General features: G+C 48.0%; 2 protein-coding genes and 2 non-coding genes across 4 annotated transcripts in view; all 4 read right to left on the reverse strand.

Moving 5' to 3' along the window:
- Window positions 1-383: 383 nt before the first annotated feature.
- RPL13 (ribosomal protein L13) lies at window positions 384-6,121 on the reverse strand. The gene is made up of 6 exons (XM_068955678.1): window positions 5,967-6,121; window positions 5,624-5,739; window positions 5,088-5,229; window positions 3,452-3,625; window positions 1,571-1,627; window positions 384-586 (listed from the first exon to the last, which is right to left on the reverse strand). Exons 2-6 carry the CDS (start codon window positions 5,725-5,727, stop codon window positions 428-430), a joined length of 636 nt encoding a protein of 211 aa, XP_068811779.1. The 5' UTR covers window positions 5,728-5,739; window positions 5,967-6,121; the 3' UTR covers window positions 384-427.
- LOC138068548 (small nucleolar RNA MBII-202) lies at window positions 3,680-3,767 on the reverse strand. The gene has a single exon (XR_011143360.1). It is a non-coding gene; the product is annotated as a small nucleolar RNA MBII-202 (small nucleolar RNA).
- Window positions 5,383-5,465, reverse strand: LOC138068545 (small nucleolar RNA MBII-202). Its single transcript, XR_011143357.1, has one exon. It is a non-coding gene; the product is annotated as a small nucleolar RNA MBII-202 (small nucleolar RNA).
- Window positions 6,122-6,837: 716 nt separating the features above from the next.
- Window positions 6,838-20,879, reverse strand: part of SPG7 (SPG7 matrix AAA peptidase subunit, paraplegin) — a 33,081-nt gene continuing 19,039 nt past the window's right edge. Inside the window, exons 10-17 of the mRNA XM_068955677.1 lie at window positions 19,549-19,673; window positions 18,218-18,320; window positions 17,049-17,159; window positions 13,451-13,566; window positions 12,096-12,252; window positions 11,371-11,534; window positions 10,324-10,401; window positions 6,838-8,576 (exon numbers count right to left, since the gene is read on the reverse strand). Of these exons, the coding sequence (XP_068811778.1) occupies window positions 8,367-8,576; window positions 10,324-10,401; window positions 11,371-11,534; window positions 12,096-12,252; window positions 13,451-13,566; window positions 17,049-17,159; window positions 18,218-18,320; window positions 19,549-19,673 (1,064 nt within the window). The 3' untranslated portion in view covers window positions 6,838-8,366. The remainder of the gene's footprint in view (window positions 8,577-10,323; window positions 10,402-11,370; window positions 11,535-12,095; window positions 12,253-13,450; window positions 13,567-17,048; window positions 17,160-18,217; window positions 18,321-19,548; window positions 19,674-20,879) is intronic.

Consider the following 20,879-nt stretch of genomic DNA (forward strand, 5'->3'; position numbering starts at 1 on the left):
AGCTGCCCTTCACAAGCCAAGTCAGACTCTGTTAAGCTCTGATGAAGTAGGAAGCCCGCACTCCGTCCCAGAAGACGAAGCAAACAAGCCTCCCTGAAGGGAGCGGCACAAGGCCACAGGGAAGGTGTTTGTTTATTCACTTGCTGCTTTCACAGAAATTTCTAGCCTATTATCACAGCAAGTGGAACTTCCCATGTCTGAACAGTGACTCCCCCAGACTCTGTCCCTCTACGCATAGCTGCCCACAAACTGCACCAACAAACTGCCTGCGAGTTCCCGTGCAGCTCTGGACGCGCTGCAGCACAACAGACTGGCGCAGAGGGAAACAGAGAGCCAAATCCTCCGTCCCTTCTATGTTTGCCCTAAGAAGACACCACACACCGTTACATTTCTACATGTTTTTATTGACAGTTCTAGGGAGAATAGTTCATTTCTTCTTCTCCACATCCTGCTCTGCAGCTTCTTTGGCGCGTTTAGCACGAATTCCAAAGAGGCGGGCATTGGCCCGGGCCATACGCAGGCTGGCAAAGGCCTTGAAGTTCTTCTCTTCTTCTGAGATAACGCGAGCCTTCTCCCTTTTGAAAACCTAGTGGGAGCAAGAGCCAGACAGTCAGACTATACATCAGAGGCTCCCACAGAAGACAGTATTTATAAGGCTTAACACAATTATTCTCACTACATGGTTTTACACTAGCTCCAGGATGCCATTAAGAATACAGAATTTATGCCATCTACAGGCCCTGCCCTTATCACCACTCCACCAGACACCTCCTTTCAACCAGCTCCTAATTTCCCACTGCACGTCAGCACAAGACCAGAAACACTAGGGGAAAAACAGGCACAAAGCGAAATCTTAGTCAGGTTTGCGGTGCACGACCTACATCACTGTTCAGAAGTAACAGCAAGGCTTTTGAGACAGAAACGACAATCTCGCCCTGCCTGGGCTGTTAGGCTGCAGGCTGCCAGCGTACACCCCTCCACCACTGCAGATGGCAACCCAGAAGTGCCCCAACATCTGCTGCGGCACAAGCTCCTTCGCAAAGATACAAGTGGGCAAATATCCCTCCTGCCTGGGGGAGGCAACAATGAGCACGGACGTGCACTGCAGATGCTTAGGCAACATGTTTTAACCTGAGCCCTCATCTGGCAATTTTGGTGGATTTTCATGCAAGTTCCACCTTGGCCTTCTCTGGACTGTGTACACAGCTATGCTTCTCCCATAGCTGACTCGGGACAAAACTGGAATATATGATTATTCCCAGTCCACGTGTTGTCTTGGTCCAGAGAAAAGCTCCAGTCACCACAGTTCACAGTTTCGGGACCCCCTGAGTTGATAAGAAGTTTAGTGGAGCTCCAAATAGTTCTTTGCAGTCTGGTTTCTCAGTGTTGCAAACAGCTCAAGTTACGCTCTTGGCAAAACACAAGGACAAGTCTGACCTGTTCTTGGTTTTTTGATCCAAGATGGGAAGACAGCAACCCTTAGATATAGAGCAGTGAAAAGAAAATCCTCTCCAGTAAGTTTAAGTCTCAACCGTATCACACAAAGCACACAATTTACAGCTACACTTACGTTCCTGATGGGCATAACTGGTCCAGACAGTTGAGTCGCCATCTTGAGTTCCTCAGCCTGCATAACAAGAGGGGAAAAACACATTATTTTCAGGAGAGAAGAAAAAAACAAAAACAAAAAACCCTACACAAACAACCTAGCAAGCATCTGCTAGAGCAGTTATTAACACTTTTCAGTCTAGTACTTAGATTTAAAAGATGCTTTGTACACGGCTACCTGGCTTAAACACATGGTTAACTATCCTCGACTGGAAAAGAAATCAACACTTCATTAGCACTGCTGTAAGAAAGCATCCGGCACAGACGCCTTGTATCAACAACCTGCATTTTTGTCTGACCATGAGTCAGCATGGATCCGGCCAGAGCAGCAGCAGCTTTTCAGTAGTTCTGCCAGCTAGAAAAGCGTTGAAATCTCCTATGCCATTTTTAGTTTTGACTACTCGGTGTATTCCACAACAATTCCATCTAAGGGTGATTTCAGCTTCTTGTATGACTATGGAATTGCACAAAAATGAAGAAATCAACTATTTAAGTTTAAACTACAAATTTCAAATAAAAAAACTGAAAGGGATCCCAGATGCAAATATCTGAATCTACTGGTATCGAAACCGGACTGGAGCATGCAAGCTGAAAACTGTGTTAGATTTAATTTACAGGTCTGCATTGCTAACCAATTTAAAACTGGAATAGAGTGAGTTTGGGAAAGTTTTATACGCTAATCAGCAGTTTGGAAAAACCCATTTTATATTCATGTGCACCCAAGTGCACACACCAACCTCCTCAGGAAGTTTAGACTACAGATTGCCCGGAAGAAAGGAGACACCACTGGCATCAAAGATAGGTTCAACTTCAGGATCCTCATGTCCATACTTCTGCCAGTCCCACAAGTCAGATGAAAAGGAGCATCCCTCCCTACTTAAAAATCATTACACTGACACGTTCAGCAAAACTTTTGTGTTCGACCAGCGTAAGATGCTAAAAATCCTTCCTCACCCTGTTCTGAAAAAGCAGTCCAAGTGAGGTCTGACTCTCTCTCTGTGGACTGTACTACAGTTAAGCTCAGGACTGACTCATCTCCTGATGACTGAAGGTTAGCCTGAGCACACCACCTGTCATTTCAGTATCTGTACATCCCACAGGAAGAAGGCATTTTTCACAGTTAGAGCAAGAACGGACAAGGAAAGCCAACTCTACTCTGAATCTTGCTGAGATTCCAGCAAAAAACATTTTTTAAGTCAACAGCAACGATCTTCACAGAGTGAACTTAATCACCGAGTTTCACTAAGTTACACAAGTGAAAATACTTGGTGCTTGCCTTCCGTACCTTTTCTATGCAATACTTACCACAGCACAATAGGTATCCCAGACAACAGACTTTTCAGCTACTCTTGACAATTTTGCCTCACAAACTCAAATTCAACTGGTTAGGCAAAGATCAAAGCATCCCAGGGACCAAGACCACCCAAGCAGTTCAGCCCCAAATCTGAGCTGCACCTCCTCAGTAGCCTAGCAGTCCCTATGTCTAAAGCCATTCCAAAGCGTCACTGTGCTCCAAGTAGCCCAAAGCAGCTTATAACACAAGAGATTGTTGTAGAAATCAGTTCTCATCAGGCCCTGCCTTGTACTGCGCTCAGACATCCTCTACATAGATGCACGGGCAACAAGGCGGCCCTCCCAGGAAAGGGCTCCTCCCCATCTAGGAAGCTTATGTTCCGAAAAGCGTCTGAAAATGCTTTTTGACTGCACACCAAAGCACCAGAAAGACAAGCTAATAACCAAATCTCTGCAAAAGCTATCTGAAACAAATTCTGTGAGGCGTGTGTGGTGGTTGTTGTTAGTTTTTTTTTTTTTTTTTTTAAAAAAAAAACAGTCAAGTACTTACAGAACTATCTCCTTTCTTAGGTGCAGAAGGCTTCCGTGGGAAGAGGATAAGCTTGGAGCGGTACTCCTTCAGTCTCTGCACGTTGGCTTGCAGGGACTCTGTAGACTTGTTACGTCGCCTGGGATCCACAGAGATTCCAATAGTCCGGGCAAACTTTTTGTTAATGCCAGCCAGCTAAAGAGAAATTACGCACTGTCAGTATTCAAGAACGCCTAATGCCAGTGCGCTACTGAAGGGAGCCGCTTTGGTCATCAGCCAGAAAAGGGTTCAAGTACAGTCATCACAGCCTGCAGAGATTCCGGAGAAAGCGTCATCATCTGACCCTGCGGCCCATCAGCAGCGTGATGGTCTGGCAAAAGGCACTGAACTACGATACACGCAGCAAAGTGTCCTTCAGTAGTTAAAACATCACACGCACCTTATACTACATAGTTTTTGCAGATGGATTCTCTCAAGACAGGGAAGTGCAACCCCAGAGCTGATTATGAGTGGGACGCTTACACTCTGATACGTGCTAGCGAGAAATTTATGAAGTTGGGACTCGGATAACTGTGGATAACTGAATACCAGAAGCACCCTTTACAGAAGAAGTGGAAAAAAGTTCTTAAACAAAAAATAATCTCATTTTCTGTTTAAAAGATAAAAATTACCTACGTACCATTTTGGTTTTAATTTTCAGATAACAGCAGAACACAAAGTAATGCAGCACTTAGCATTCAGAAGAACAATTTTACTGCTTCAATGCACTAATGTCACTGTTATAAATATTTTAATTAGATACCAAACGCACAAGAGGAGATTGCGGATGCTGGCTGCCAGCAAACATTAACATTCATTCCTGCCCAATATGTGGGAATACGTGGTGGGTTCTGCAGGTCACCACGTTCTAGCGTTTAGCAGCTCAGCAGCTAAGAAACACGCCTGAGAAGACCTTATAAGAGGACCTTTTCTTGAAGCAAGGGTAAGGCACTGAACGCTTCCCACGGTTTCAGTACTGCTAAGCCAACTTGTAGCTCACATGAAAAACCCAGCAGGATTATTACGTGTCTTGGCACAACACCATTTACTTCTGTTACAAATGAGCTGATCACGGTTTAATTGTTCCACAGCACAAATGGGTTCACACAGGCTAAATCCTGTAGAATATGCATAAAACGTCTCACAAGGAAACAAAAGTATTCAACAAAAAGCAGGTTTTTTTTTTTTTTAAGAGGCTTAGGAGTCTTAATTAAGGCTCTATCAGAATCAGATTTTTAATTGACAGTCTGACCACGCAGACTGATATTTACTTTTCAACCAGCCTTTCACTTTGACACACGCTATTGCTCCCCCATCCCAGTTACAGAGAGGTACACAAAAACATTTAATTTTACCCCTTACAGGCAACAAAATCAGAAGTTTCCCCCTAGCTAAACGCTGTCCCAGCCAGCTTGAGCACATCCTGATGCTTCAGCAAGCCACAGCTACTTACACATCGCCTACATACAGAACCAGACGACAGGACAAGCGAGCTCCAGCTCTATTCCCTGAGGAAAGCAGAACTGAACCAAGTCACAACTTCTACTTACAATGAACAAACCAACCAGCTTTAAGGCATCAGAACACACTAACTTCAGGATCAATCCTCCGTACTTACTTTAAGCTCTTCTAGGCTGAAGCCTCTACCAGCACGGACTTTAGTGTGGTACCTAACAGTAGGGCACCTCACGATAGGCCGGATGGGCCCAGCCACGGGACGCGGGGCGATGCGGCGAGCCTTTGCTTGACGAGCCTTCCTCCTGGAAGGGGACAAACAATCAGGGAGATAACGTTTCTGTTGGATCTGTCACCTGTAAAAAGCCAACCGAGCTCCCTTCTGGGCAGCACCTGCTGCCCGGGCATCTCTCGAGAGCCAACCCAGGGCTGGCCTAACAGCCGAGAGCGATACGTGCGTCTATGCAGCCGCAGTCATCAGATATACAAGGGTTCAAGGGAATCATCAACGTGGTACAGCGATTCCGGAGACTTCTCATCACTTGACTGCAGCTGCCACCACACGCGCTGCTGCCAAACCCGGCCGGGCACCCCGCACCCCACAAGCGCCTCGTCCTTTGCCCAAATAAAGTCTAGGAAAAGCTTAAGCGAAACCCGCGGTACTTCCGTGACCCCCGGCCGGCGGCGGCCGGCGCTCACCTGCGGATCTTCCGGGCGGGCTGGTTGAACCAGGTGGCCACTCGCCGCTGCCAGTCCTTGTGGAAGTGCGGCTTCAGGATCATGCCATTGCGGCTGGGCGCCATGGCTGCTCAGGCCTGCGGACAGGGGCAGGGCCGTGAGGGCGGCGGGCTGGGCCGGGCCGCCCTCTCCTCCCGGCCCCATCAGAGCCCCCGAGACGCCCCATCCGGGCCCGGCGCCGGTCCGCCGCGCAGCCCCGGGCTCCGCGCAGGGCCCCGAGCACAGCCCGGCCCGGGCCGCGGCCCCCGGGCGGCGGATGGCGGCGGATGGCGCCCCCCCGGCCGCAGCGGCGCCCCGGACTCACCTCCCGCCACCGAAAATGGCCGACCGGAAAAGGAAGCGGTGCCGCCGAGCACGCTGGGATAGCTGGAGCGGCGACCAATCAGGACGAAGGTTCCGCGAGGCCTGGCAGCCGGCTTCACCGCGCCCGTACTAGACATGGCGCCGCTTAAAGGGCCCGCGCGGAAAGAAGTGAAGAGACGACACCCCCCTCCCCCCCCACCACCACGGCCTCCTGCCTCGGGACACGGGCCGCGGCTCCCGGACCGAGCACAGCCCGGTCCACACCCACGCCCGTCTCACCTGCCTGAGCAGGACACAGGCCCAGGGCATGGGACACTGGCGGGCAGCCGCTGAACAGGCACCTCTCCTCCCTCAGCCGGCCAGGGCACTGTGCGATCGCTTCCCTCCAGCCCGCAGCCGAGCAGAGGTGCCGTCCGCGAGCGCACCAGTTCCTGCAGGGCTGCGCGGGGCCACGCTCCCCTCGGCAAGCCCCACGCTTCCCCCAGCGCCGCGCACGACGGCCATGCTCTGCCACAGGCACCTTTCCCGGTTCATAACAAGGTTCATGTTTCCCATGCAGCAGGACACTGAGGCTGGGGAACCGGCTACGAGGAGCTGGCCGACAATCCACCTTTGCAGAACCCAGATGCTGCCGTCGGCTCAGGGAGCAACAGCGTGCCGCTAGATGGCATGGCCACGCCGGCTGTGCCTGCGAAGCCACTGAGCAGAGGAACCCGCACAGAGCAGGCTTTTCCTTAATGAAGTGTCCCAGCCTATCACTGTTAGCATAGTCACACTCAGCTTCACAGAACTGAGTCCCCAAATCAAAGGGTTTATTGAGACAGCCCAGAACACAGCTATGATTTTGTTTTCTGTGTGTGTGTGTGTGTGTGTGTGTGTGTGTGTGTGTGTGTGTGTGTGTGTGTGTGTTTTTTTAAATAAGATCAAAGAACACTTCAAATTTCATTTGCTGCCAGAAAAAAAAAAAGTGAATTCAAAGAATGAATGCCTTGCAAAGAAACAAACCAGTTTGGAAGGAAGAACAAAGTACCACCCTACTTTAGAAGAAAAGCATGCCTGCCCCTAAAAACAAGGGAAACCACCCCCGCCCTGGGCATGCACAACCAGTGCTGCCAGGCCAGGTGACAGCACAGCACCGCAGTACACGAAGGGGTCCTGCACGTGCAGGTGGCTCTGTGCTGAGACGCACAGAGCTGATGCCTGGCAGGACGCCCTCCTCACCAGCAGGAGGGAAACGACAGAGGCTCTCAGCTCCAGCATAACTCAATGAGCAGCAGACTGGTAACTATGATTAAGGCCTGAGGGCTGGGAGTTGAAAACTGCCAGGGACTGAACTTAGGCTGGGGTCTTCAGGGTTGCAGAAAAGCCTTATGGAATAATCCAAGCCAACAATCCCTCCTAAAGGAGCCTTATCCAGCCAGAGCACACCAGGCACCATCGATCATTTTAATGCTGTCCTTGCTGAACGGCAGTCAACCCTTTCATCATAGCTGCTTTTGCAAGAACTATGCAGATGAAGACAGCAACTGTCAGCATTTTACAGAGGCTCTCCAATGAACACACCTGCTTTTGCTCACATTAACTGACACCACCTCTCCAGGAACCAGCGCTGGTTATGTGGTCCAATGCAATACTAAGAACCATTCTCTGCAGTGCTAGTTTCTAACACCACACTGCTGGGTCATGCTGGGTTCTGGCCATGAGGTTTCTCAATCTTTGCTTGGGAAACACTTGGTATAAAAACTGAGTACAAACTGTTGGCTAGCAGAAACAAGCCCACGTCCTATACAACTCCATAGCTATAATAAGCTTCATACATGCCAAAACACATGTCCGTATCCTGACATATTCTACAAACACAGCAGCACAGTAGAGACAATTTATTCTAGTGACGTCTCTTTTTTTTCAGTTGATACTTTATGTTCAGCAGCAGAGAAGATCACAGGTTACAGCGGAGTCACATAACTGCAGCACCCTAGCCGGCCCTGAGACTCAGAGGCATTGCCCTACACTGACCATTCTAACACTGAAGGGAATGGCAGTGCACTCCTGCTACGCAACTTGGCACAGCTAGAGGTGGCTTACGACGACTCCACAGGATCTTTCACCCCTAAGAACATCTACACTGCTCCTGTGCACAAGAAATCCTTCCAGCAGATTAGACTTACCCAACTCCTAATCACCACTATCCTGCCGAGAATCAATTTCAAAATCCTAAGGAGTTCTCCTTCCTGCAGGGAACAGCTCGTTACAGGAGCCAACATCACCATCCCTTAATTTTTGGGTAACAGCAGCACAGAGATTCCCTGCTCAGTATCTTTGATTCCGAAGCTGAGAAGGGAAGGGGTCTGTATTTGGAAGAAGCCTTTAGAGTCCTCCCATTCCACACCAGGGCTGGGCTTCATACTGGTCTCAGACGTGGTTCCTCCTCCTCCTCGTGGTTTGGCGGCTGCTGGGGCATCTCTTCATCTCTCGTCTCTTGCTTGTCTCTCTCCGCTTGAAGCCAGCTCTGGGGAGCTATCATTTTCTTTGGCCCATAAGGGGGAGGCCCAATCAAAGCTTCAATGTCATCATAATTTATCACTTCTTTCTCCAGGAGGGCGTTAGACAGCTAGAAAGAGTAAACAAGGCATAATGAGGCACAGAGGCTTGAGAACAGCCTCCCTGAACTGATCTGAACTCCTCTTCCTGCCAGCTCAATTCACATCTCAACATCTGGACGCAGCACGTGCTGGAGACCACAGTGAACAGACCCCTGGCTATCGCGCTACAGATGGTGTAACCTGAAAGCCTGCTGCAGCTAGCACAAAGTTCTCTAGGCAGCTGGCACCTTCTATAAGAGCACTGCTGGCCAGGAATACACAGCATGAGTGGAGACAATAAGGCAAACTCTGGGCAATGATTTGGCGAGTCAGAACTCCAGGGACAATCAGAGGTACCCTTCCTGTCATGGCACCTGTGGCACTGCCTGTGTAAGACGCCAGAGTAACAGCAAAGACCACCAGAGCCAGACCCTCCCCTCCGCACACCGATAACGTAACACAAAGACGTAACAGAGCCATCTGGTCCTGCAGACATGGGCTGAAGGTCATTAGAAGGTGCTCTCCAGGACAGAACCCTCTGGCCCCTGTGCCAACAGAAGGGCCACATTTGAGCAGCAGGTGGCTGTCAAAAACATGCAACTGCTCAACTCTGCTAACAAGATATGACACACTGATCTGGCAACCAAAACGTTTACTCTGTAGATATTTTGGCTTAACTTAAAAGTTTTTCCATCATCAGCCTTCAGCAAATGTCTGACTGCTGCTAAACGGAAGCATCAGAATAGAGGAGGCCTGGAGGGAGGAGACCCCGTCACGACACCTGTCTTGAGAGCGCTCCCAGAGCGCTGTCCTGCTGTGATATGGGCAGCAGCACAGTGTCTGAGCAAGCAACTTCTGGCTCCTTTACTATGCATGGAAGAGTGTCCTGCAGTCGGGTGGATGGAGGTGTTTTGTTGCATGCATGTGTGTAGGTACACGTGTGTGCGTGCTTTTTAATTAAGACGACTTGAGGAAAAGGGTTGTTTGATTTGCAAAACATGCAACACTGAGTTGGCTCCTTGTCATTTTGGATGCTACAGACTAGACTTCTGAAGGGAAGATCAAGCATTTATATAGAGAGCTGCATCACAGGCCTGGCCCAGCCCTGAGGGATAGGTACAGAGCTCCAGGGCAGAAAGGTGGGGACGCGCTAGGGTGATTGGCTAGGCAACACTCAGGACACAAAAGGAAGGAGGCAAAGCTCTAGCCCTGCAACAGGGACTCCTCAGTACAGCAGGTGCCAAGGAGCTGGCAGGTGAGAACTGCCTGGAGTCACTCGAGGGCCTGAGCCAGCACCAGTCAACTGAGGTGACAAGTCCTGTGTTTTTTCCACCATCCCTAGAAATTGTCCACCCGATTCCTGTACCCCTACAGAACCTGGCAGGAGGAGCTTCGCAGGCTCCACAGGAACGGCCACTGTGCTTTCCAGGAAAGTACACTGCCAAGAGGCTAGCAAAGAAGTGCAGATGAGGGAGGCGAATTCTAGCTTTCACTCACCTCCATCCAGCTCCTGGACAGAGCAACTCTTCCTCCTCTACCCTGCAAATACCAGCTGATGTCAGGAGGCAGACTATCCACTGCTGGAGAAGGCACATATTCTTCCCTATGCTCACTCCTAATCTGAGGGATCTACAGTGAACAGTAACTCATGCCAACAGTGGGAACAAGCCCCAGCACCCCCACTGCAAGACTTCCTAAAACCACACAGACCACACTACACCAGCCAAGCTACAGAGCACAAAGTAGCAAGGCCAGAAACATCAGTAAAATGCTTACTGCTTGCAGCTTGTCCCGGTTGTCCAGTAAGAGTTTCTCTGTGCGTCTGTAAGCCTGAGCCACCAGCACCTTTGCTTCCTAGGAGGAGAGAGCAACAAGGAGAGATTCGGAGCACAGGTGGCAGGGAACGTAACATGTGGACAGACCTGAAAAGTACTAAGGGATGGAATCTGCAAACTGAGCTAGGCAGAAAGGGCTTCCCACTGGTAGAAAATACATATAAACCTTCTGAAATAAGAGCAAAAGAGTATTTATGATAAGCAACGGTAAACTCTTCCACTGGCACAACAAATCCCAGGGAAGCATAATCATAGTGCTTCCCAAACAGCTTTTCACTTTCCAGGTATTTGACTTCCCAACTACAGTAAAGTGGTTTTTTTTTTTTTTTTTTTTTTTTGCATCAAGGAAAGTCCAATTTCCTGTCAAAACACAGGCTAGTATTTTTCAGTCAGCCATTTGGGTTAGAAAGCCTCTCTGACCTAGAAACTGGAAACATTTAAATTGTGCAACTGAGATTTCAAGTCACATGCTTCTTGTGGTCTAAACATTGCAAAGGCCTGCTTAGATACACATGGGACTACTCAGGGCCTGGAAAGACCTTCACATAGGAGAACCTTTCCCTAGCCTGGTATTTGTCCACAGTTCCACAACTACACCAGCCTCCCAAAAATCTTTCTTTCTCCTTCTCTGCAAAGGTCACATTTGCACCTCCTTCTGCCTCCCAGCTCCACAGGGCTTTGTCCATACTGGAATTATAAATGCAGCTTTCAGTTTTACACATTACAGGATATTTCATAGCCACTCAGTGCAGCTCCAGGCAGCACAGTGCTACTGTGCTGAACTTACAGCTTTACATGATTTTGCCTGCTCTTAATGGCTCACTGAATAGTCCTAACACAATGTAACAATAGATTCTTGCTCAGTTGCAAGAATTTACTACTTAATTGCTAAAACAAATACAAAGTATCTGAGTGCAAGCTACTTGCATTTTTCAGTGAACTGCAAAAACAAAGAAAAAAGGGAACACGGAGCCAGGGGCGGCCTTACGTGGTCCATCATTTGCTGAAGTCCTTGGCTGAAAGGGCGCCGACCAATTCCAGATGCACTCTCCAAGTCTGGGAAGGAGACCTGCCCGATGCTGGCCACCATCCCGTACTGCTTCACCATGGAGTAGGCTATCTTGGTCACCTTCTTCAGGTCATCCTGTGCTCCTGGGTAAGAGGGGAAGACGCAACGCTTGCCAGCTCTCTGAACTGAGTACAAGAGGAACACGTCCTACACAAAAACGCGTTCCTCTAGTCAAGAGGCCAGAGGAGCTGCAGGGGCCCATGGAGGCGAGCACTCCACTTTGAGGCACCTTACTCTGTATACTGCAAGACCTATCCAGGACACTAAGTGAACGCACTGGCAGCTAGCTCACGTTGGAGTGCTTAGCTGCCACTGCCCTGCTGTTAGCCATTTGGATTTAACTAGTTGGAATCAAGGCAGAGAGCTCCAAGCCCTCCCACCAGCCTTAAGTCTCACCAGGCAATTGCATCTGTAGCCTTAGGCTTCAGGGCAAGTCAGCACGGTGGCACTGCAACGTGAGACCTTTACGCTCAAAGGCAAGCCCAAGATCAAAACAAGCAAACTGACATTTCTCCCTTCCTGCTCCTCAGGGTGGGAAACCTCTGTGTGCTGCTCAGATCACCCTTGGATAGAACAGCAAGGACAGAAATTCAGGCCCTCTTAGCATTAACTCCACCTGCTCATGCCAGAGTCTAACTCCTCACCTGTAGTGACTTTGTTAAAAGTGATGGCCTCAGACACTCTCCCACCAAGAGCCATACACATCCTCTCCAGCAGCTGTTCCTTGGTGAAGAGGTATTGCTCTCTTGGAAGGATCTGAGCAAATCCCAGAGCTGCGTTTGTTCGAGGGGCTATGGAAACCTGCAACACAGAGAAGCTCCATCAGTTCAGAGAATAAGAGAGCTCCCAAAGATTGTCACAGGGGGAAGAACAGGAGAGGGGCCTGCACTCCCAGCGAGATTTGTCAAAACCTCATGGGTCAGGCTGATCTAGAGACAGGGCCAAGAACTGCAATATGTCAATGTTCCCATACTGAAAGCTCTGCCTTCAGAGTGGCGTGTTTTTGCCATTACAGAGCAAGAAATAATAGAAGGAAATGGTCCTTAACAGCAAGCCAGTGAAATCCTGAGATTTAAGAGCGGAGGATAGAAGCCAAATTGAATTTGCTTTACTGTCCAGAGTCACCGAGACTACCTGGAGAAACATGGGACGTCTTTAGAAAAGAAGAAGCATCTCCCCCATTAAATGCAGTCACATCTTGTTGAGAGTAATTAACAACAGTTCATCTTATACAATAGGTCATTCATAGTGACTTTGCTGCTGGTCATAGGCCAAGGAGCTGTCGTCCTTGTCATTCCCCCCCAACCCCAACCCCCAGTGTCTCTGAGGGCTCTCTGAGGGAGGAGATGTGCATGGGAGAGAACACACCCTGGGCTCCTGAAGGGAGGACTTTTCCTACAGAGGAGAGCTTCAGGCAGACAAACTCCCAAGCCTGCCACTCTGGAACAAAAAATAAAAAAAAAAAACACACAAGAAAACCTCTTCTGATCAATCTTAGAGCAGCTCCTGGAATGGCCTGACTGGTATACTGGCTCCAACATGTTGGCAAGCCATGGCAGGGAAAGATCATGTACGCATGCATGCACACAGAGCAGCGCTTTGTCTGAAAGAGATGCATGAATTGAGCAGCAGCATCGGGAGACTCAGTTGTTCCAAACATACCCAGCAACGGGGTGGCCAGCAGACACGTTTGGAGCATTGTACAGTTGGCTTTTAAATGCAAGACTCCTCCAGTGGCTGATTATCAGCTTTGCAGCACAAAGTGTGATCAGTGACTATCCTCAGTGGAGCCCAATAATAGATTTCCTCACAGCAGGTTTGTCACTTGGTATTTTGCTGTAGTATTCACAACTCTAAGCTCATGGAGGTCAGGGTAATACAGCAGAGATTAACTCAAGTACTGTAGAACAATCAGCATGTCTGGGATAGGGGAACCCCAAAGGATTCTGTCCCCACCCAGTGACAGACTTCATTACACAACAGCTAGCAGTTGGGTTACCTTCATCACAGCCTCAGTGTGCTCTAGCAGCCAGCCAACCAATGCATGGCCTGATTCATGAAACGCCACAACCTTCCTCTCTTCTGGTGACAGGATCTTACTTCTTTTGGCAGTGCCTGCAGGAACACAGACAAGGATTTGGTAAGAAAATAAACCAGCAACAGGTGTAACTAGTAGAACTTACTCTTGAGCAACTAAGCGCACAACTTAGCACAGCCTGTGGCTGCACAGCCAGCAAGCTCGCTATTGCACTCTATCTAGGGAGAGGCAATAAAATGCCCTTCAATTACAGGCTGCGGAAGAGGTGCCCTCTGTCCCTGCAGTAGGAAGCAATCCAAGCATGTCTACTATAAACATGCACTCTGAGGAGTTCAGGCTGAATGGCAAGCTTTGTCAATCCATCCCTGGTGGCTCTTTATGTAACGTGGCTATTCACGACAACATTGGCAGAAACTTCCCCTCTTTCTCTCTTACAGACAAAATCAAACGTTAAATTATTTGTGTAACGATTAAATCACAGCTCTAAAATGCAAAGCTAGTTTCTGTTCACAGCTCTGCTAAAGGCATCTTACACTCTATTTCTGCCTAGGGACAGTTCTGCAACAAGTCAGTCCACCACTTGGAAAAAACAGAGACTGGCTGGAGCGTTGTACTGATTTTTCTGCACAGTCTTTCAGTCCCTTAGGCAGAATATCAGAGAGAGGCAAGATGTTGTATTATATATACCCATAATAAGAGAGTGGGCCCAGCTGAGATCCTTGTGCATTAGGAGTGTTCAAATCAGCACAAAACCAAGAGCACGTATAAAAAAACTTCTCTAGACCCAGGAAATGTCTCTGATTACACATGGCATGCTCCATATGAGCTTATTCCCAGGCTCCTGAGAACCAGCAAATTAAGCCATAACTCACGCTTAATACTTCCTCCAAAAAGGTGATTTTTGAAAGTGTCTATTTTCCAGCCCAGTAGTCCGTAACACAGAATAAGTCCAATTAGGACTTCAAAAAATGCTGAATGGAATTAAAGCTTCTAGCATGTAGAAAATACATTAACTACAGAATACACTGCATATCAAGCACTCATTATAGCTCTGCACATTGAACACAAAAAAGCGTCAGTACTTTAAATCAGATGTCTCCACACAGTGCTAGGAGCTGTAGGGGGTAGAGCAGGCACAGTCAAGAGCAGCATTACACCAAGCTTGCTCGATGTCTTGGAAAACAACATTCTATTAACATTAATTTTTAAACAAAGTCAAGAGCTTTATTAAACAGGGAAACAGCAAAATTAGTGTGGCAGATCTTGTAAAATTACTGCTCAGAGACCCTGCAAACCACTGTGCCCTGCAAGACACAATGGTGATGGAACAGCAGATTAATTGCAACAGCCTTGATTTTAATCAGTCAGGCCCTTACCCTGCCTTCAGCAATGTGTATGTATATAACTCGCTCTATATATACACATATATGTGCATGCCGTCTCATCTATAAATATATATATATATATATATATAAAAACTTTGAACAATTCTGGAAGCATTTCTTTGTCAGCCTACCCTGGGACAGAGGCTGGCAGAACTCTTTGCAATAGCACACAGTGTGCCTACAAAGATTGTTTCTTTCTTTGCATAAAGCAAGCTCCGGGCAGAAGAGTTCCCTGAAGGCCTGTCCTTATCACATTTAGGAGAGAAATAACCCAGGAAACTACTCTGGTGCGTCTTGACTTGCCTTACACAGTGTGCACAAACTCCTCCAGGAGAAAAGGCTCCACTCCATCTTCCAAAGACAACCCCTAAATGCCTCTGCGCATCCAGCGGGTTTCCTCCCTCACTCCGAGGAGACCCGACTTACTTACTGCTCCCTGTTCCCAAAGTAAAAACACAATGGGGACTACTGCAGAGAGGAGCTCTTACTCCTCCCTTACAGCAACACAAAGCTTTAAGGCTGACAGGGCTTCTGGACTTGCAAAGTTCTCTTATGAGTCAACATCACTCTTAAGACCAGAAGCTTATAATGGAAAGCACAGATAAAAGCTTTTCTTCAAGAAAAGCTTTTATAGCAACTGAAACGCCCTCTGAACTGTGGAACCCAGAAGCGTCCCTATTCCTTGGCAAGGCAACATTTAATATATAGGCCTGTAACAGTGATTAGGGCCTTTTAGGCTATCCTACAAGTAGCCAGGTCCTGCTAACGTGAAGGAATCAACTTAAGCAACAAAAAGACTTTACAGCCTCCTAGATGCCACAGTGCCTCAGTGAAACAAGTCAGCTTGTCAGCAGTGAAACTGCTGACATCCATGCGCTGTAACACCCACCACATTAATCCCAGATATCTCTTTTGCTACACATCCCCCGTGATCTTACATGCTGAGCAACACCTTTTCACTCTGTCCTCCAAGTCTGGGGAACGAAGGCAAGGGTTGATTTCAGAAAGAAAAGCCAAGGAGATCCTCATGAGTTTGGTGCTTTCTCCCCTGAAGATGGGAAGGTAAAGCACATATTTGCTCTGGCTGATTAGAACTTCCGCAGGACTACTAGACATCTGTCTTTCTCTCCACCCTCAGCAGCTCTTGAACACAGCTTGGGCTTTGTGGACATGCAGTCACAATTACCCAGAGCACTCCAAGAGTTTTAAAAGGTAGGTGAAATTGTCTGGAGTTTTCTCAAAAAAATCATTCTCTTGAATGAGGAGTTACTTGAGCACTTCCTGATAAAGTGAACATTGAAAACTAAACTCCAAGATCAGGAAATAACCATTCCAACACAAACATCCTGTTCCACAAGCTCTACTCAAAGAAGCACAGAGTGCCAGTCTGTTTGCCCAGGCTCAACCTCTGGTAACGACACTGCAGCCTGGAAGCAGTTCAGTGTTTGATTAGGAGAACCAAGGCCTGGCTACAGGGCAGTTCAGACTGAAACCCACTAGATTCAAATCCCTCAGGTGAAGCCAGGAGTTCTGGGAACTATTCTTTCCTCCCCATAATATATAGCCACAGGGTAATCTCAAGAGGTTCCTCTGCTGGCACTTACACAGCAAGCAACAGGGAAAGGCTGACAGGATGTTCTCAGAGAGAGAACAGTACTCTACTGTCTTTTAGTTTATTCTGTCAATTCATCAAAGCCTGAGTTTCCAGGCCAAAAAAGAAAAAAACCACACACTGATTTCTTCCTGAGGCTGTTAAGGATGGGTAGCCTTTTTGCATTATTTTGCTACTCATGTTTATGCAGCAGGTGTCCAGAGGAGCAATGAAAACCCAGAGAGACTTCCACTCTTTAGTTCTCTTTTTTTTTTTTTGAAAATTTTTAATTAAAAGAATCTACCCAAATTTGAATTCCCTTCTTCACAGTTTTGCTACTGGCTATCTTCACTGAGCTATTGGTTCGGGCTGCCTGCAAATTCAAGACAAAAGATCCATCTGGGGTCTTGTTTAGAGAACTCTTTGCGACTACAGCTTCTGAAATCTTCAGGACAGTTCTACAGGTGGGAGCAGAGTCAGGACCCATCTGCCTTCCTGGAACTTAACCCACTCATTTTAGCCTTCTCTTAACAAGCATAATATGGACCAGGAAGACAACAACAGAAGTGGTCAGACCACCTACCTGCAATGACTCTTTCCACAGCATACTCAAAGTTGAAGGTATCAATGGATTTGTGACCCTCTCTGGCAGCATGAAGAGCAGCTTCGTTACATATATTTGCTATGTCGGCTCCTATAGGCAAAAGTTTAAGAATTACATTGCATTTGTTATGTGACACTGGATTCCAGGGGACAGAAGAGGCAAGAACAGATCTGGAGGAGGACCTAAGGAACTCAAATAGCCTGCACTGCAAGCTCCTCTTTGTTCCTTGGGAACAGAGAGCAAACCTCATCCATGGTGTTTATGTTGGATTTGAACAATACAACTGTCTTGGCAATGAACGCTGCATTGCTACACAGAGGACAGAGTTCAGCAATCAATTAAAAGGCTAAAGCCAAGGCTGGCTCTCAGCAACAGAGGGGTGGCGTGGGCAGTCTGGATTGGCATGGGCTGCTGCACTGTTCATACAGCAACCGCACAAACCTCTGTGCGGAAGAGAAAGAACATCTGTTCTGAATTTGTGTGTGGGGGTGATGGTGGTGGGGGGCTGCTGAAAGAAGTCACAAAGAGGCAGAGTGCTGGGGCCTGTTAGAGGGGAAACCCAGAAAGAATATTCCAGGAACTCCACATAAACAGGAACTCTGGAGCCCCTTACTCAGCACTGTTTCAAGCTCCCTGGGAGCCTACCCTGAAAGCAGGCTCAGTGCAGGAGCCAGAGCTGTCCGATTTTTACCCTGACCAGAGTAATTGCTATTCATTTCTCCTATCACTTTAGTTTCCTAGTAACACATCAACTTCAGAGTCTTTCCCCATCTCGGTGAGCTGAAGTGCAAGAACGCACCTTCAACAGCAGCTTGGACAAGATCACGAGTGGTGGTTCCTTCCCTCGGGAATTAGGATCCCAGACGCTACAGAAGCGTATTTTTCTCTACCTACGTGCCCTGCTACTCCCAGAAGCCTCAGAAAACTGAGAATAACCACAAACAATTCCTGATCACTGCTCCATTCACTAGGGAGCTGGTTAGGCTCCCATTTTTTCAGTAGAGATGGAGAAAGCTGGAGGAATAAGCAGCCTTTTAGACCAGAACATCCTGTTAAAACAAAGCAAACAAGAAGCCCCAGGTTGAACTGCATAACTAGCAAGTGTGGAAGCAGGTAGAGCTGCTCCACAAGGATGCAGCATGTCATACCACTGAAGCCCGGAGTCAGCTCAGCAAGGTGCTGCGAATAGAAGCTGCCATCTTGGATCAGTTTGAGACCCTTCAGGTGCTGCTCAAAGATTTCTCTTCTCTCCTGTAAAGGAAACAGCATTTGCACAACAAGGAACATCTGGGCCCAGCAAGCCTTTGCAATAAGGCAGAGTCACTGCCATCCATCACAAGCAAAGGAGCAGCCAGACCTCTGGCAGCAGGGATGGTGACACTGCCACCAGAGGGCAGGGCCGTTCTTACAACGTTTTCATCCTACAAGAGTCCTGATAAACTCCCAGCTCCCAAATTCAGAACAGATGTATGGAGGCTTATGGTGAGTCACTGCCTTCTCTCCCAGGGCCGCTCTCCCCTCCTAACTTTCACTCTGATCTGTCTTTTAACTTTTGTCTTACCATAATAGCACTTGCAGAGAAGGAGCTCAGAGCACCTCTGCCTGCTCCCTCCTACACTGAATGAAGACCTCATCTACTAGCTACTCAGCCTGTGACCATGCTCCAGAGGAAGGTGGGGGTGAAGTGACAGCTGGCAAGTAGCCAGGGAGTGACTCATTCAGCTGGTCCAGGAGATCCTGATTAGAACAATGGGCTCAGTTGCCAGGGTTTTTCCCTTCCTCCTGCAGGGCAGCTGCACAGTTCATGCTTCCGGTGCCAGATTGTATCAGGCATTTAAGGTATTTTAACTGAAAACTCCAAGGATGACAGTAAAGCACAGATGGAAGAAGAGCCTGTGCTGGCAGAGCACGCACATCTTTACTGCAGCTGAGCTTATTTTCAAAACTGTGCTACAATTGTCAACATAGCAGACATGGTGAACTACCCTAGTAAACGGATCTAAAAACATTCAGGAGGGGAAAGTCACTCAACAGGCTGGCGAAAGAAAAATGATAAGGACAGTGAGAATAATAAACTGACATGACAAATGGTGCTCAAGGCACATTACAATTTGAGCTCTCCTCACACTAACTTGTCAATTAGGTGGTTCCTGACTTCCTGGAGAGAGGACACAGATATATTTCTGCATCTCCATGGCAAAGAGAACCTCAGAGAAGAATTTGCTGCCAAAGCCCATACCAGAGCAAGCACAGACACTTCAAAAGGTGAGTTGTCATTTCAGAGAAGCAAATAAGTGAATTAGCATGTCAGCTCTTTGATTTAAGGCACAGAAATAAGAACGAAGGCAAGCATAAGCCTGCCATCTCTATCTTCGCCAAGCTCAACCTTTGCCAGGCCAGTGAATCATCAGCAAGTAAGAGACTGGGACACCCGGGTCATTAGCATTATGGGAAGGACAGGGCAGTGGGTGGAATATACCTGCAGTGTTGGAAGATCAATAAAGATGTGCCTGTCAAGCCTCCCAGGTCTCATCAAAGCGTTATCCAAGACATCAGCACGGTTGGTAGAAGCCAGCACTATGACATGATCTGTGGTCCCCATTCCTGTAGCAAAACAAGTACAAACAAGGGTGAAGGTTTTCACCATCACAAAGATACTGCATTGCAAGCACACAAAGGGACGGGACAGGGCAGGATGCAGAGAACATCTTACACAGCTTTATCACAAAGCCACATTGCGCTTACAGCAACCTCTGTGGCAACTGAGGCTGAGGAAGTGTTCTTCTCTTCAATTAGGAGCACAAGACAGGAAGGGACCTCCCAAGTCATCAAGCCTAGTCTCTGGTCATCACAGACACTCTGAAATTCCCTTTTCACTTTTTTAAATCCCAATTTAAAAACATTTTTTTTTTTGTTTTTCGCCACAACTGGAAGTTGCTCCAACTGAAAACCAGAACAGAATTTCTCTGTTCTTAGGAGATGCCCTCTCAGCCCCAGCCTTAAGTCAGTTCCTGCTTGTTTAGTCCCAGGTTGAGCAAACACCACTACTAGCTGAAATAACCTGTTCCTGTTAGCTGAAATAATCTTTCCATCCCCAACATTTCTGCGGAAAGCCCTCTCAGCTTTCATTTACTTTCAGCCTTCCACCACAGACAGGCCGCCAGGATCACCGGGTAAAGGGACAGGCTTTCTTCTGACCAGCTCAGATTAAAGCAAAAGGAGAGGACATAGCCTCACCATTCAGCACGGGGCACATCAGAGTAATTTGCTGCGTCTTTTCACTCAACTTTTTTCACTCAAAGGGCACCCAAGCACACTGCAGACCAGTGTGAAGACCAACCTTGCAGAACTTGCAACAGACTTCACGTAGGCAGGGCCAGAATGCAACCAAACAGCTTTGCAGTGATGGTTAGCACACACTAGCTCAAGCCACAGCCAGGCAAGGTTTTGTCTCCAGATCTTAAAGAGGAAAGCAGCATCAGGATTTACAGGCTTTGTGAGAGCCGCTTGCAGTGTGGAGGCACCAAAGGTGGACAGGCCTTCCTGGGGAAGCCAGAGCACTAACAGCTGGAGAACAGAAAGGGGCAGGTGGCTGTGTTGCTTGGGTGGGAAGGAAGAGATCAAGTTGAGTCACTGAACCACACTGCTTATTTATTACATTCCACCCAGTGCCCAGAGGCCTCCGGGTATGAGTCACCTCCTTACAGCAGATTCAACAGCCCTGGCATAGAGCAGCCTTCCCAGGGAAAGGACGCGTTAGTCCCATGTGCTTCCTTTGCTGCCAAGTCGCACACTGCAGAGAAGCGGCTT

The sequence above is a fragment of the Struthio camelus genome, chromosome 10 (genome assembly GCF_040807025.1).
Source record: "Struthio camelus isolate bStrCam1 chromosome 10, bStrCam1.hap1, whole genome shotgun sequence".
NCBI classification, from domain to species: Eukaryota; Metazoa; Chordata; class Aves; order Struthioniformes; family Struthionidae; genus Struthio; species Struthio camelus.

What these genes read in the sequence shown, in the direction of transcription:
- RPL13 (XM_068955678.1), bottom strand. Translation starts at nt 5,727, where the DNA reads ATGGCGCCCAGCCGCAATGGCATGATCCTGAAGCCGCACTTCCACAAG. An exon ending in TCAGCCTAGAAGAGCTTAAA is followed by an intron (nt 3,626 to 5,087) that starts GTAAGTACGGAG and finishes ATTTCTCTTTAG; the next exon opens with CTGGCTGGCATTAACAAAAA. An exon ending in CTAAGAAAGGAGATAGTTCT is followed by an intron (nt 1,628 to 3,451) that starts GTAAGTACTTGA and finishes CTTGTTATGCAG; the next exon opens with GCTGAGGAACTCAAGATGGC.